At 47.6% G+C, this 14,385-nt stretch overlaps 1 protein-coding gene across 1 annotated transcript in view; it reads left to right on the top strand.

The window, feature by feature from the left end:
• The window catches only part of ZNRF3 (zinc and ring finger 3), a 152,136-nt gene that overhangs the window by 87,319 nt on the left and 50,432 nt on the right, over positions 1 to 14,385 (top strand). Inside the window, exon 2 of the mRNA XM_058656510.1 lies at positions 7,965 to 8,090. Within this exon, the coding sequence (XP_058512493.1) occupies positions 7,965 to 8,090 (126 nt within the window). The remainder of the gene's footprint in view (positions 1 to 7,964; positions 8,091 to 14,385) is intronic.

Raw genomic sequence — 14,385 nt, forward strand, 5'->3', positions numbered from 1 at the left:
AGCAATTTGGTTACATTCTGACCTACTTGCTTTGGTTTCTGACTTAGCAGAACAAAGAAAAACTCCAGTGTCTGATTGGGGGAGTGGGGGCTGTGGGGCATGACAACAGCCCTGCTTCCAGGCTGAAGACTGTTGGCTGTGGCATGGGCAGCCATTCAGTGAGCACAGGGGAGGGGAGGGGTCGGGGATGCGGGTGCACAAGCTCTGGGTAGAATGAAAAGGAACCTCTGAGGAAGGTAGTTCTTCAAGAAGCAGGAAGAGGGGAATCTGAAGGAACTGTGATAGAAACCCTACAAAGCATTTGGGAACAAAGAGGTGGAAGCAGCTTAGCTATACAGGTGCACTCGAGAAAGTTGCGTGGACAAAATCACATGGAAGCTGGTCTTGCAAAGCGGTGTTTCTTGGCAAAGGCAGACAGTACAGATGAACATGGAAAGACTAGAGAAGGAGAGGGCTTTCCCATCAGTTGAACTGTTTTTGTGTTCCTGGGTTGATGTGTTTCGTCTTGTTGAAAGACATGCTATTGTCTCCACTTTACAAATGACAAAATGGAAGTTTGTAGAAATTGAGTTTTCTCCCCCAAGTGAGAGGCAAGAGTAGGATTTAGACACGAGACCGTACAACTGCAAAGCTCATGCTTTTCCCATCCCAAGACATCTCTTGGAGCCACAGCTTCATGATGACACCAAATGAAACTTGTGACAAAGGACTAGTGGGGCATTTTTACTGCAGTTAACTTCAGCAAGATACTGAATATTTCAAGGTAATTGGGCTGGTAGTACAAGACTGGGATATAATACAGGACATGTTTTATTTCTTTTGTTAAATAAGTAAACAAATAAATATCCCTTTTTATTATTATTTGGAAAGCAGAGTAACAGAAAAAGAGATCTTCCATCATTGGTTTGTTCCTCAATTGACCACACCAGTTGGGGCTGTGCCAGGGTGAAGCCAGGAGCCTGGAACTCCTTGTGGGTCTCCCACATAGGTGGCAGAAGCTCATATACTAAGGCTATCCTTTGCTACTCTCCCTGGTGCTTAGGAACAGGGCTGGATCAGAAGCAGAGCAGCTGGGATTCGAACTGGTGCTCCAATAAGATGGTGGCTTAACCTGCTGCACCATGAAACTGGCCATAGGATATTTTTTGGTGCATCCTTCTGCATTATTTGCATCAAGTCCTTCTTTGGATCTATCAGAGTGTTGATTATCTTCTCATTTCAGGCTATTCTCTTATTTTAGTATCCTCTGATCAGTAGAGTCTTTGTTGAGTTCCATTCTAGACTTTCTACTCTGTGTTTCAGCAAAGTTTTTTAAAAAGTCTTAAAAATCAAGCATCGGATGCAATAAACCCTACCAACCCAATGTTTTTAAACAGCTAGCTCAGAAATACGTGCAATTGTAAGTGTAAATTTATTTATTTGAAAAAGCCAGAGTTACAGAGAGAGAGAGGGAGAGACAGACAGACCTTCTATCTGCTGGTTCACATAAAGTAGCCACAGTGATCAGGGCTGGACCAGTTGAGAGCCAGAAGCCAAGAACTTCATCTGGGTGTTCTACAGAGGTGGCAGGAACCAAAGTACTTGAGTCATCTGATTCTTCCCCAGGTGCATTAGCAGGGAGCTGGATCAGAAGTAAAGCAGCCAGAACCTGAACCTGTGCTCTTATGGGATGCCAGTGTTAAAAGCAGCAGCCTAATTAGTGTCCCACAACACCAGCCCCAATGTATTTGTAAATGCTTATGTGCACCATAAATATTCAAACATATTAGCTTTAAAAATTATACATTGAAGTGTCTTCAGTGACTTAGCCTTCAGAGCACAGAGTTAGATGTGGACATTGTTAAATACCCTCTGGCTGATCTAAGTCTTTGTGACAGGCTAGCTTCTGTGTGGCGAGGGTCTGAAATTGTGCCTTGCCAAATCTATGGGGTTTAGTTCAAGGATTCTCTTCTTTTAAAAATAAAAGTAAAGAGATTTATTTCAGAGTTATATAGAAAGAGCAAAGGAGAGAGGTTTGCACCTGCTGGTTCACTCCCCAGATGGCCTCCACAGCCAGGGCTGGGCCACACTAAAGCCAGGAGCCAAGTTGCTTCTTCCTGGTCTCCTGTAGGGAATGGGAGGGACCCAAACACTTGGGCCATCTTCCACTGCTTTCCCCAGGTCGTTGGTGAGGAGCCAGATCAGAAGTGGAGCAGCGAAGACACCACCTGACACCACTTGTGATGCTACTGGCATCCTAGGCAGCAGTTCTTCACCCACTACACCACAACTAGAGCCCCTCCAGGGAAGCCCCTCTCAGACCCAAAGATGCACAAATTCCTTGGGTAAAATGACAGTATTTGCACATAACCTTCCTGTACCTTCCTCTGTACTTTAATTCGTCTGTAGATGACTGCAAATAACTAACAATGTAAAGCAAATGTAAGTGTTTTTTTGCTATATTGTCTCAACATCAATGACAGGGGGCCAAAAAAAGAATTCTGTATGTGGTTAGTAGTCATGCAGGGTTTTTTATTTGTTTGTTTTTCCCTTATGTATTTTTGACCCATGGTTAAATCCACAGCTGCAGAACCCATGGGTTTGAGAGGGCCCAAAGGATGGCTTTCATGCTGACAACTTTAGCATAAAGCGGAAATTTGGCAAAAAAAAAAAAAAAAAAAAAGGCAAGTTTTACACGACTATGGATGTGGCACCCTTTGTTACATTTGATGTCAGCAGCATGGTCATCAACTTGTTTTCTGAAGGAGTGTACTCTGACTTGTCCAGCACTCTATTATTCTGTTCTTTCCCTGTGGAAGCTTCCATGTGGATTTCTTCCTCTCTAATCCTTAGCTAGAGTGTTTGTCATTGACTTTGAGTGGAATCCAGTAATTGAATGATACAACTTTAATCAAGTTCTGCCTCAATTGCTGATTCACAGTTATAGTCTTCAACATATTTACAGTCTTGTCTGTGTGTCATCTGATATCCCAACATCCAGAAAGCATTTGCTCTAAGGATTATGTGAGATTAAAATAAATAAACATACAGAAGACAGGAGTGGGTGTTTAGCCTGCCAGTAAAGATGCCCGTGTCCTACACCAAAATCCCTGGGTTTGGTTCCTAGCTAAGATTCTTGACCTAGGCAGACCCTTGGAGGCAGTGGTGATGGCTCAGGTAATATGGGAACCCTGGATTGGATTCCTGGCTCTGATCCTGGCCCCGCCGCAGCCACTGCAGGCACTTAGGAAATGAACCAGTGGATTACACCTCTTTCACTTCTCTCTCTCCCTCTTTTTCTCTCTCCCCTTCCCTCTGCCTAAATAAACTGTGTCTACATACATAGATGATTAATTAATAAGAAAATCTTCACTTTTCCTAGACTTGGCATGTTTTCTGTGTGTGTGTTTACAAAAGTCAATTCACTAACCAATATCCACATGTAGTAGGCGTTGGTGGCATAGTGGTGAGCATAGCCGCCTTCCAATATCCACATATTATGCCTGCATCTGTTTTTAAATTTAATTTAATTTATTTGGAAGGTAGATATACAGGAGGAGGAGAGACAAAGATCGTCCATTCCTGATTCACTTCCTAAGTGGCCACAACATTCAGAGCTGAACCAGTCCAAAGCCATGAGCCAGAAGCTTCTTCTGGGTCTCTCACATAGATGCATGGTCCCAAGGCTTTGGGCCGTCCTTGACTGCTTTCTCAGACCACAGGCACGGAACTGGATGGGAAGTGGAGCAGCTGGGACATGAACTGGTGCCCATATGGGATCCCGGTGCATGTAAGGCCAGGACTTTAGCCACTATGCTACTGCACTGAGCCTCCATCTATGTCTATTTGTTTATAATGTTTATAAAGCATTTTCCTGAACTCTCCTAGCTTGAAGAGCTTGAATAAAGAGAACCCTGAAGTGCCAATGGTCAGAAGCCTGGAATGGCAGGCATTTCCAAAAGCTGATGCTGTTGTTGGGTGAGCTGACCCCTACAATGCAGAATTTGGCACATGGACTGAAGAAATGTGGTAGCTAAGACTGAATTTGGGGCCTGACGCGGGAGCCTGGCAGCTCAAGTCCTCACCTTGGATGCGCCAGGATCCCATGTGGAGATCGACCTCATTTCCCAGCTCCCTGCTTGTGGCTTGGGAAAGCAGTCCAAGACAGCCCAAAGCCTTGGGACCCTGCACCTACATGGGAGACCCGGAAGAGGCTCCAGGCTCTTGGCTTCAGATCAGTTCAGCTCTGGTTTGGGTACCTGGACATGTGGGCAGGAGTAAGGAACTCAGGGTGGAGGTGGGAAGGATGGGTTTCGTGCCCCCCTGGAAAGTGATTTTGGTAGTTATTCTTTACCCTCTGCAGAAAATAAATAAACCACACCAGTCAGTTGCACTCACTGGCACTTTAGAGAAATTCCTTTTCGTTCTTAAGGCTTTGATCCTTGTTTAGAAGCCAGCACCCTTGTCACGGCTGACATGTCAAGCTGCTAATAATCACCCCAGTGTCAGTGGAAAATCTCACAGGGGAGTCTTGGAGGGTGGGAGAGCAAGACACCACGGAGGCGAGAGAGGACCCAGTGTGAAGTGTGGGCCAGGGTGCTAGCCTGACAGACCCCCCAAGACCCTTGGGAGTGTTGAGCCTTACGTAGTTGTGATTTCTGCAAGCCTGGGGACCTGCTTTCCACATGACTCTTTCATGGCCTTGTGCTCTACTCAGGCCTGCATCCTCCTCACTGTGGTTGTAATGGATTAGGCTTAAGCCACGGTTTCTGTTGTTTCCAGTTTGTATTCCTACCCTACCCCGTCTCCTTTCACTCTCTGCATCCATCACACCCTCGACTTTCCCTCCGTATCCTCTTACCCTGGCCTCAATTCTACACTTTATCTTAGCCAAAAGTCCAAGAAGTGATCCTGGCCTTAATTCTTTGCATCCCAAATGTTCAATTCAGCCTGGGAGACCAGTCAGCTCTGTGTTGGCACATTTGCTGTAAGCTTACTCTGTCATGCGTGTGTATGTGCCATCCCTAACTTAGCATTTCTCAAAGTCTGTCTCATGAAACAGCACCATCATATTAAATGCAAAGCAGACATACAGTCAAAAGACAGTAAGCAGTTACCTTGGGAAAAATTAAAATCCATGGATTCCCTGATGGAGATCCTGAGTCCCTATGAGGTGCCACTCAGCATTATTGACTTGTGCAAGAACCTACTTTTCATCCTGTGGGACACAGGTTCCAGAAGGCCTGCTGTTGCAACGTTATGGGCCCACAAGCAGAGAAATCCTGTTTCCTTCCACTGTGAATCCCTGTACTAACCAAGGACCAAGCTGTGCAGGCTCTTTGGCCATTTCTGAGTGAACTATTAGAACAATTGCTTGATTGTGTTGTGTTTTTATTTTTGGTTTTGTTTTTTAACTTTTTTTATTATGGTCAAATTCATATAAAATTCAGCATTCTACAGCATGTGTTTCAGAGACATTTAGGATGTTCACAGTGTTGTGCAACCACCACCATCACCATCTAGTTCCAGAATGTTCTAACCAACCAGAGAAGAGCTGTACCCATGAAGCATTCACTCCCCATTCCCCATTCCCGTGGCCCCCATAACCACTCTTCTGCTTTCTGTCTCTGTGTATTTGTCTGTTCTGGACATTTTATGTAAATGGAATTGCATGAGAGGTGGCCTTTTGTGCCTGGCTTATTTCTTCGGTCAAGTTTTGATACAGAAACAAAGTTTTAGACCTGGATAATAACCTCTGCTTCTCCAAAATAGGCCTTCATCACTGGCCAAACCCCGTAAATGCAGAAGTAACAAAAAGCAGTCACCCATCTGGAAAAGCCTTAAGTCGCATGGCTGGGTGGAAAATAGGATGAGCCACCGTAGAATAGGATCGAAATTAGGAGTTACCATGGCTTTGTCCATGCTGGTCTGAGCCTGACCTTGAACCCCTTCCTCAAAACGGGAAGCTACTGAGTTCCTGGCACAATGGGGTTCGCATCCTTGCTCAGCCTCTTTCAAGTCAGAGGCCTTGGCACTTTTGGTTCCTCATCATTTGATAGCTGTAGAACATTCTAGAATGAGTTGAGCCCTCTCTTCTAGAGGGAAATCTGTACTGGCCATTGACTGTAGGAACCTCCGTAGGTCCTTATGGCAAATCCAGGGTATGAGGGCTGACACTTATCCAAGGCACTCCTGTTGTTGGAATCCCCATGATGAGCATCATGCCCTTTGCAGGTTCCCCCCTGGTTAATCCTGTGCTCAGCACCAGTCAGTCTTCATCCTTCACCCTTCACTCACATCGCAGGCTTGGGCAGCACCCCTCCCCATCATTCCACCCAGTTGCCAGAGGGTTCCTTGTTTCCATTCATACCACTGCCTAAAAGCAACAGTTAAGTACACATGTCCTGCCTCAGAAACTGGGTATCCTAATTCTCGAATTCTTGAGCCCTTATCTGGCCTTCTCAGCAGACTGTGCCCTTCCACCTGATGAGGCTGGTCTCATTCCCCTCCCTCCACATCATCTTGTGATAAACTCCTTCCTGAGTTAGGAACAACTTTATCCCCTCCAACCCCTGCCACATATCCTCCCTTTCCACACCCTTCTTTTGCTGTGGTGGGTCTGAGTTCCTTCCAAGCTCCCTAGAGGCTCAGCAGCTGCACAGCACCTCCGTCTTACTGCCTGAACCAAACTCAGGTTGCAGCTGAATATCACAGGATTTGAGCTGGAAACATTTCCCCAACCCCCGTCTGTTAAATCGTTTCCCCTCAGTCAGCTAATTCTGAGGGAGACCCCAGTCTGAGCATCCAGGTTACTCCTGAGTGTACCACTTGCTGGTTGTCTTGGAAAAGCCACTGTCTTGACCTTCTGTTCCATCTGCAAAACAAGTGAAGACTGAAGTGGGTGTGTTTTCTATTTGTGGCTGTAACAAGTTACTGCAAACTTAGTGACTAGAAAACACCGATTTGTTTTCTTATCATCCTGGAGGTTAGCAATACAAGGTGGATCTGTGGGGCGGCATCCTCTCTGGAAGCTCTAGGAGACGGTCCACTTCCTTGTCTCCTCCAGGCCCTAAGGATTGCCTGCATTCCTTGACCAGTTGCCTTCTCCGTCCTCAAAGCATGTCGTTCCAACGTGTGCTACCATCCTCACACTTTCTCTGCACGGCTCTCCTGCCTCCCACTTTGTCTTTCAAAAACCCCCTGTCCTTATATAGGGCTCATGTGGTTTATCACCCCTAGCTCAGCATCACACCAGCAAAGTCTCCTTTGCTACAGAAGGGAATTTACTCTCCCTTTCTGGATTACCATATACTTCTTGATATCCAGTATCGGGGCCTGGTACTCTGTCCACAGTGGATTATGAGGTTTCCTGTCTCTAACTTACAGTGAATAGAAAGCATTATTTCTTGTGTTGATAAGAACTTAGCCCACACAGCTGTCGGCTACTTCAGCTTCTTGGTATGTTACACCTGTGAACAAAGATTTCCTCTTCTCAGACTGTTGGTAAAGATCCTAGGACATGACTGAACTGCAAATCAGAACTTTGAGTTGTTTAGTACCCAGGTATGCTTGCTTCATTTCAAGTGGATTGATATTGTTAAGAACTAGAAGCCAAACAGGTCTTGGCCACTAATCTAGCTAGTCTTCTCTGTAACTTCTACTTCATGTAAAAATTGTGGTATTTCTCAGCAATGTAACTATGTGAACTACGTGCTTCCCCCCGCCCTTTCTGTCCTTGTTTTCTCTCTGGATGAGCACCATTTACAAAGCAGCAAGAAAGCATTGGTAAAGTGTCTTTGCAGTGGGTATGTTGTGTTCTTCCCCTGTGCTCTGCTCATTGTATTGAAGTAGAATTCCCCATGGGTTGAAAAACTTGCTAAACTTTGAAGCTGCTTTTGGCTCAGAGTCTGAGAAATGAACCATGTGGGTCTAACACATATGCATGCCACCCTGTTGAAACATTCTTTCCATTCTGTCTCCTGTAGATGCACCCACTGGGCCTGTGTAATAACAATGACGAAGAGGACTTGTATGAATATGGCTGGGTAGGAGTGGTGAAGTTGGAACAGCCAGAACTGGACCCAAAACCATGCCTCACTGTGCTGGGCAAGGTAAGCACCAGGCTCCCTACCCCCACCCCCAACTCAGTATGGTTTGGGTTGGTGTCTTCTACTCTTGTTTCCCCAACTCTTGAAAGGGTTATAAGGCAGAACCACACCAGCCCAGTGCACCTTCCCAGCTGGAAGGCGTGAGCAGAGGACGCAAGGCCTCCCAGAGTGTTCATGAGCTTAGACGGTGAAGCAGACTGACACCCACCCCCGGAGTCAGTGCCACTGTGCACCCTTGGGCAAGTGCTTCCTATCAAGGGTAGATAATGGTGTTTCCTAACCATGTGGGCCGGAGGTTTCAGCATTGTGTGATTTGGGGAGTTTAGAATGAGGTGTGAAGGTATGTGTATTTCCTGTTAAGTAACCTCCAGAGGATCCAGGTGGCACCAGGTGACCAGCCAGTCCATGTCTGCAGAGCAAACCCCATGAGCATGAGTGTTCAGTGGGTGACTGCAGTCCTTGTGGTCTCCTGTTGGGTCAGCGGAGCTCCACCTCCAGATGAGGCAGGGCCCTTGGGATTTGCTGCCAAGGAAGTTGTGGGGAAACTTCTGGGTTTCAGAGCTTTTTTGGTTGTGGACTGGCAGACAGCAATTATGGTACAGTATTAGAACTTACCTCATGGAGCGGTTAGGAGGTGAGGGGAGATGAGACAACTTGGCTGCACATGAGAATAAGCCTCAAAACCTGTGGCCACCGCCGACTGTTGTCACCTCAGAAGCGAGGAAGGCTTTGTGAGCCAAGAAGGTTAGCATGACTTCTGAGCACAGCAATAGGATTGAAATAAATTTACGTGGGAAGGCTATCCATGGAGGATCTTAAAATATGACAGGTAACAACCTGTTCTAAACTTGATCATTTTGTAAAAAGGAAAGTTGCCAAGAAAGTTATTTGAATGTTTACCTGGAGGGAAGGTACCTCCCAAGGATAGTATTATTGCCTGAGTGTGTTTGCCATGCTCAAGAGCTGCTGGTCTAGGGACTGAGGTGGGAAAACAGCTGAAGGGGGGTGAAGAACCCCTGCTGATTTCTAACCTCCAAGGGCCCCCATGGGAAATCCACCTTGGGAGGGAAGGGGAGGTAGAGATGAGGGTGGGGGGTCTTTTCCACATTCAAAACCCCTGCTAGGATCTCCTTTGGCTCCACAAACCCTCAGGTCTCATCTATTCGGAGCTTTTTGCATCCCTGCTCATCTTGTGAGTCGTGCCAGAGCATTTGTCAGGTTCTCCAGCGCTTTTATTGGTGGAGGGAAGAAAACCCACAGGAATTATTTAATGCCTGTTTGGTTTGCAGTTCAGAGAGCTGAATTAAGGTGTTTTCAGTGACTCAGGCCCTGACACTTCATCGCTGAAGCACTTGGCCAGAGCTGCTTGGTGATGGGAGGAGAGCAGCAAGCCCGTGGAGGACAGTTGTTTGGTGTGTTTTCCCAGAGGAAATGGCAGCTGGGTCCAAAAGGATGGAAACAGTGCTTCCTTGTAGGCATCGCTCTCCTCACAGAATATTTCCACCCATACCCCTTCAGCTGCTGCTATGTTGGACTCAGCAACTTGACTTCATTTGTTTCAACCCAGTCTGGTGTCGCCTCTATTTTTGTATCTCTTGCACCTATAAACGGGTTGAAACAGTGCTCACAGGGTTACCCTAGGTTTCTCCCACTGGTTTAAGGGTAGGGGTGCCTGTTGACGTCACTCAAAGAAGCCGACTATTTGCTCCTCCGCTGGGAACAGCTGTGTGGTAGTTTTGCTTGGAGAGTCCTGTATGGCTTGGCCTGCTGTCCTGTGAAACCAAGAGGGTAGGAATCCAGCCCTTAGACATATATTGAATCATTAAACACTTCATGTGCTTATTCATTCACCCAACAGCAAATGGATGCGTGGAGCCTGGGAGGCGGGCATGCGGCCATGCCTGCCTGCAAGCAGCAAGCAGCCCCCACCTGTTTCTGTTTGGACAGGAAGAGGGGTGGCAAGGCAGCATTCACATGTGGCTACTCATTACAGTTTGGCTTAGACTTGACTGCATAAAATCATTAGTGGGGTGGGGGGAAGCTTGGACCAGACAGAGGAAGAAAGCTTCACATTTGTTTAAAGCCTGGGTCGGTGTAGGAGGTGCCATGAGTCAGGCCAGCCCCTCCACCCCTGCTCCCTCTGTCATCTTCATCAAATGTGGTTGCTCCCAGCTTCACTTCTCATTAACGTTGTTGGCTGTGGGTTTTTTCTTTTTCTTTTTCCCACCCATTTGGCCCCCAAGTGTAGGAACAAAACACCAGGGGGAGGAATGCAAGGTGACAGCCTCGGGCCCTGCAGACAGAACGATTTTCCACACATTTCTGCCCTTGGTGACCGTGGCAAGAAGAGGTAGGCAGCGGAGGAGATGGGCAGAGGCGGCAACAGAGGGAACTGCAGACCGGCCAGTGTGGCGGGAGAGGGGGTATAGGGGACTCGGTCCCGTCCATGCATGTTGAAACTTGTAGAAAACCTTGGAGAGGAGGACTCTGTCAGCTAAGCCAGCGGGCACAAGGGAGGGCTGGACACAGACTGCCCCCCCCTCCCATCAGCTACCCTTGCCAGCCACCAGCCTCCTGAAAAAGCCCCAGGGCAAAACCTTGAAGTAGGAAAGGAATGTCTTACATTTGAAAAAAAAAAAAAAAGCATAAATGCCTCTCCAGGAGTTCAAATAAAGTTTCATTTTAAAAGCAAAAGACATAAACTCATCACCTGAGTTTATTACCAAGCGCTTTTGAACTCCCCAGAAAAGAGCACTATAAACTCCTGAGAGAAAAGTGATTTATGACCCCACCCCCTTCTCATCTTCCCAGCTCCATAGCACAGACAGCTGAGAAGCCAGAGTTGGGTGAGGGCAAGCAGCACCCCGCAGGGAAGTGGCCAGCATGGGGGGCCAGGCCAGGCACCAGATGGAGCTCCCCAGTTGCCTGAGCACCTCTCTTTCTGGCTTCATGCAGAGACACTGTTTTTGGATTCTTTGCACTTCTGATATTTCAAACTTCTGCATCATATTTAAAAGCCTTTCATGATATGTAGATATGTTTAGGAGGGTTGAGGAATTCTCAGCGTCTCCCTGACAGCCTCAGGAAGTCACGAAGGAACAGAGTTAACATCTCTCAGTACCTTGCTGTTGGAAGTCAGGGGGGCTTCAATCTCCCAAGCACAGAAGTCTTGCGTTTATGGCCCTGGCCTGGTGTCCTTCTGTGCGGCTGCTGTTTACTAAGCATCTTGTGAGGCTGAGAGGAATCTTCAAGGTTGACTGCTGAAGAGGGCAGCCAGGGGAAGTTAACACAGAAGACCAGAAACGCAAGGAGTTGCATGTAAAGTTTCCTTCAGCACTCGGCGCTTTGCTCCCGTCACTGGTGAATTAATACGAAGGCACTTAGCGCGGGGCCTGCCTCATGACAGATGTGCAGCGCAAGAGCACAGGAGCAGCGACCACATGAGCCATGGTGCTTGCCACGCACCACCAGCCCTATTTGCAGCATCTCCTGCGGATTCTGACTCATCCGTGAGGACTTGTCATGCTGAGGAAGGGGAGTCCCAGAGAGGCTGTCTGCAGAACCAAAGAGCAGACAGCTCACAGGACCCCAAATCTGAAATAAGACCACTCAACTGCTTCTCCAACATTTTTTTCCCCTTCTGGTTTCCTTTTATCTTTGCCAGTTTTTCTGGATGAAAATTGAGTGTTCTTCAGCAGCCCTGGATGTTTGTGCCAGGATGTTGGTGCCAGCCCCGCCATTCCATAACCTCCCCATAGACACGAAAGGGAGTTTGCTGTTAGGATTGTATGCTGTGTCCTGGGACCCAGGGCAGGATACTCCAGCTCCCCTCAGCATCTCAGTGGATCTGCTTTATTTCACCGCTTGACTTGGTGGGAGACACAGACACTCCCCCCACCTCCATCTTATTTCTAAGCCCAACTATCTCTTTGTATTAAGTCTAAAAGATGCCAGAGAATGAATTTCATTGGCCCATCTTACATCTCGTGCTCATTTCAGACTGGCCAGCTAGGCTGTGGGACTGGAACACACTGAAACTTAGCCAACCCTGCCCTTGCTGTCCTCACTGCCCTTGCTGTTCATGGCGAGTAGGAGGAAGATGTGTTCTCCAGAAGAGAGCTGTGGAGGCCAGCACTGGGTTGCTAAGCACTGAGCAGGCCCCCACAGCCACCCAAATCATGTAGGATAAGTCCTCAGCTTATCCCAAGTTTGTTCAGTGAGGATGCAGCTGGGACTCGGCCCAGCAGATCCTCTTCTTGCCCTGCACACGCAGACACAGCCACAAACACACAGTAAATATGCTGGCAGAAGAAAGCTGAATGGTCAGGAATTACAGAGAGGGACTATGTTAAGGGGTGAGAAAGAATCCCCAGAACAAAGAAAGATGGGAGCAGGAGATTCTGCAAGGGGGGTTGGAAATTGTGGGGAAATGAAGTAACTTTTGGGTTAAGGAGTTTGATCTTTGCCTCTTCAGTAGCCTGGAGCCATTGCAGCCTTCTGACCCACCCATATAATAGGATCAGGACTGCTCATTCAGCGTCCACACCTGAGCTAGTCACAGGATTTTTTTTCAGGGAGCTAAGTGAATCCAGGCTTTGGTTTTGTTGTTATTGTTGTTGTTTTGTTTTAGTGCTTTGAACAGCCTTAAGCCAGTGGAAGGGCTGAGGGCACCTCATGTTTACCTTGTGTCTTTTCGAAAGCAGTGTGGCCCACAGTGTGATAAGGAAGACTGCTGTGTGGTGAGGCAGTAGAGCAGGTCTGTAATCCCAGCTCCCCGTGGATGAGCACGGGATCCCCCTGCGTGTGAGAGAGGCTGACAGAGGACTGGACCAGTACATCGAGCCCGCCCACCCACACCCAGAACTCAGGGTGTCTTGATGACTTCTTCACAAAGAAAAATAAAGACCCTGCTGCCCAAAAAGACCAGAAGCCAAAAAACAGGCTCAAAAGAAGCTTTGATTTCTTGGAATAGTTTAGGGGAAAGAGACCCACACAATGGTTAACGTGTAGGTTTAAACATGAGATTCACTGGTACTGACACCCCAGTGTAAGCCCTCAGCCCTGTGATCTCTGGTAGTTACAACGCATAAAGCAGAGAGTGTGTGTATGATTTTTTCTCACCCTCAGAATGACACTTAGGGAATCAGGTCCCAGGAACAGAAAGTAGAATGGTCAAGGTCAGCAGCATAGTGTGGTTTGGCAGGGCCCTATCCTCCCCTGCACAGCATGCTGTGTACCGGAAACATCTCTTATTAGCCATTCACAGCACTATACTCAAAATGGATGATTTGGATAAGGGGTGAGGGTGGACTAGAGACAGGCTATGGTTGGTATCCTGTATGACCTAGTGGATGGACAGGGATATGCATCCAGCCGAAATCCAAAGATAAATTTGAGTTTCTTTACCAAATGTCAACCAGAAGCTGTTGTGCAATCCCTGTAAAGGGCAGCAGTTGGGTTTTTGTGGGTTTTTTTTAAAGATTTATTTATTTTTATTGAAAGGCGGATATACAGAGTGGAGGAGAGACAGAGAGGAAGATCTTCCGTCCAATGGTTCACTCCCCAAGTAACCACAATGGCCGGAGCTGAGTCAATCTAAAGCCAGGAGCCAGGAGCTCTTCCAGGTCTCCCACACGAGTGCAGGGTCCCAAGGCTTTGGGCCGTCCTCCACCGCTCTCCCAGGCCACAAGCAGGGAGCTGGATGGGAAGCAGGGCTGCCAGGATTAGAACCGGCAACCGTATGGGATCCCGGGCTTTCAAGGCGAGGTTTTTAACCATTACACTATCGCACCGGGCCCCCCGCTTTTTTATGATTTATTTTGTTTTTATTGGAAAGTCAGATATACAGAGAGGAGGAGAGACAGAGAGGAAGACCTTCCGTCCATTGATTAACTCCCCAAGTGGCCAAAATGGCCGGAGCTGAGCTGATCCGAAGCCAGCCCTGTTCCAGGTCTTCCACACAAGTGCAGTGTCCCAAGGCTTTGGGCCATCCTCCACTGCTATCCCAGGCCACAAGCAGGGAGCTGGATGGGAAGTGGGGCCGCTGGAATTAGAACCGGAGTCCACATGGAATCCCTGTGCTTGCAAGGTGAAGACTTTATCCACTGAGCTACCACGCCAGGCCTGAACAGTTGGTTCTTAAAAGGAACAAAGAACTCAAAACAGTTCAGGAGAGGGACAGCTGCCTCATGATGAACGGGTTTGCCAAATTGTTCTGAATTGGTTTTCTGGTGAAAAAATCAGAGCTGATAAAATAAGGGAATTGGGGAATAGTCTAAGATTGCAGTTCTCCGAGAGC

Source organism: Ochotona princeps, chromosome 29 (genome assembly GCF_030435755.1).
Source record: "Ochotona princeps isolate mOchPri1 chromosome 29, mOchPri1.hap1, whole genome shotgun sequence".
NCBI lineage: Eukaryota > Metazoa > Chordata > Mammalia > Lagomorpha > Ochotonidae > Ochotona > Ochotona princeps.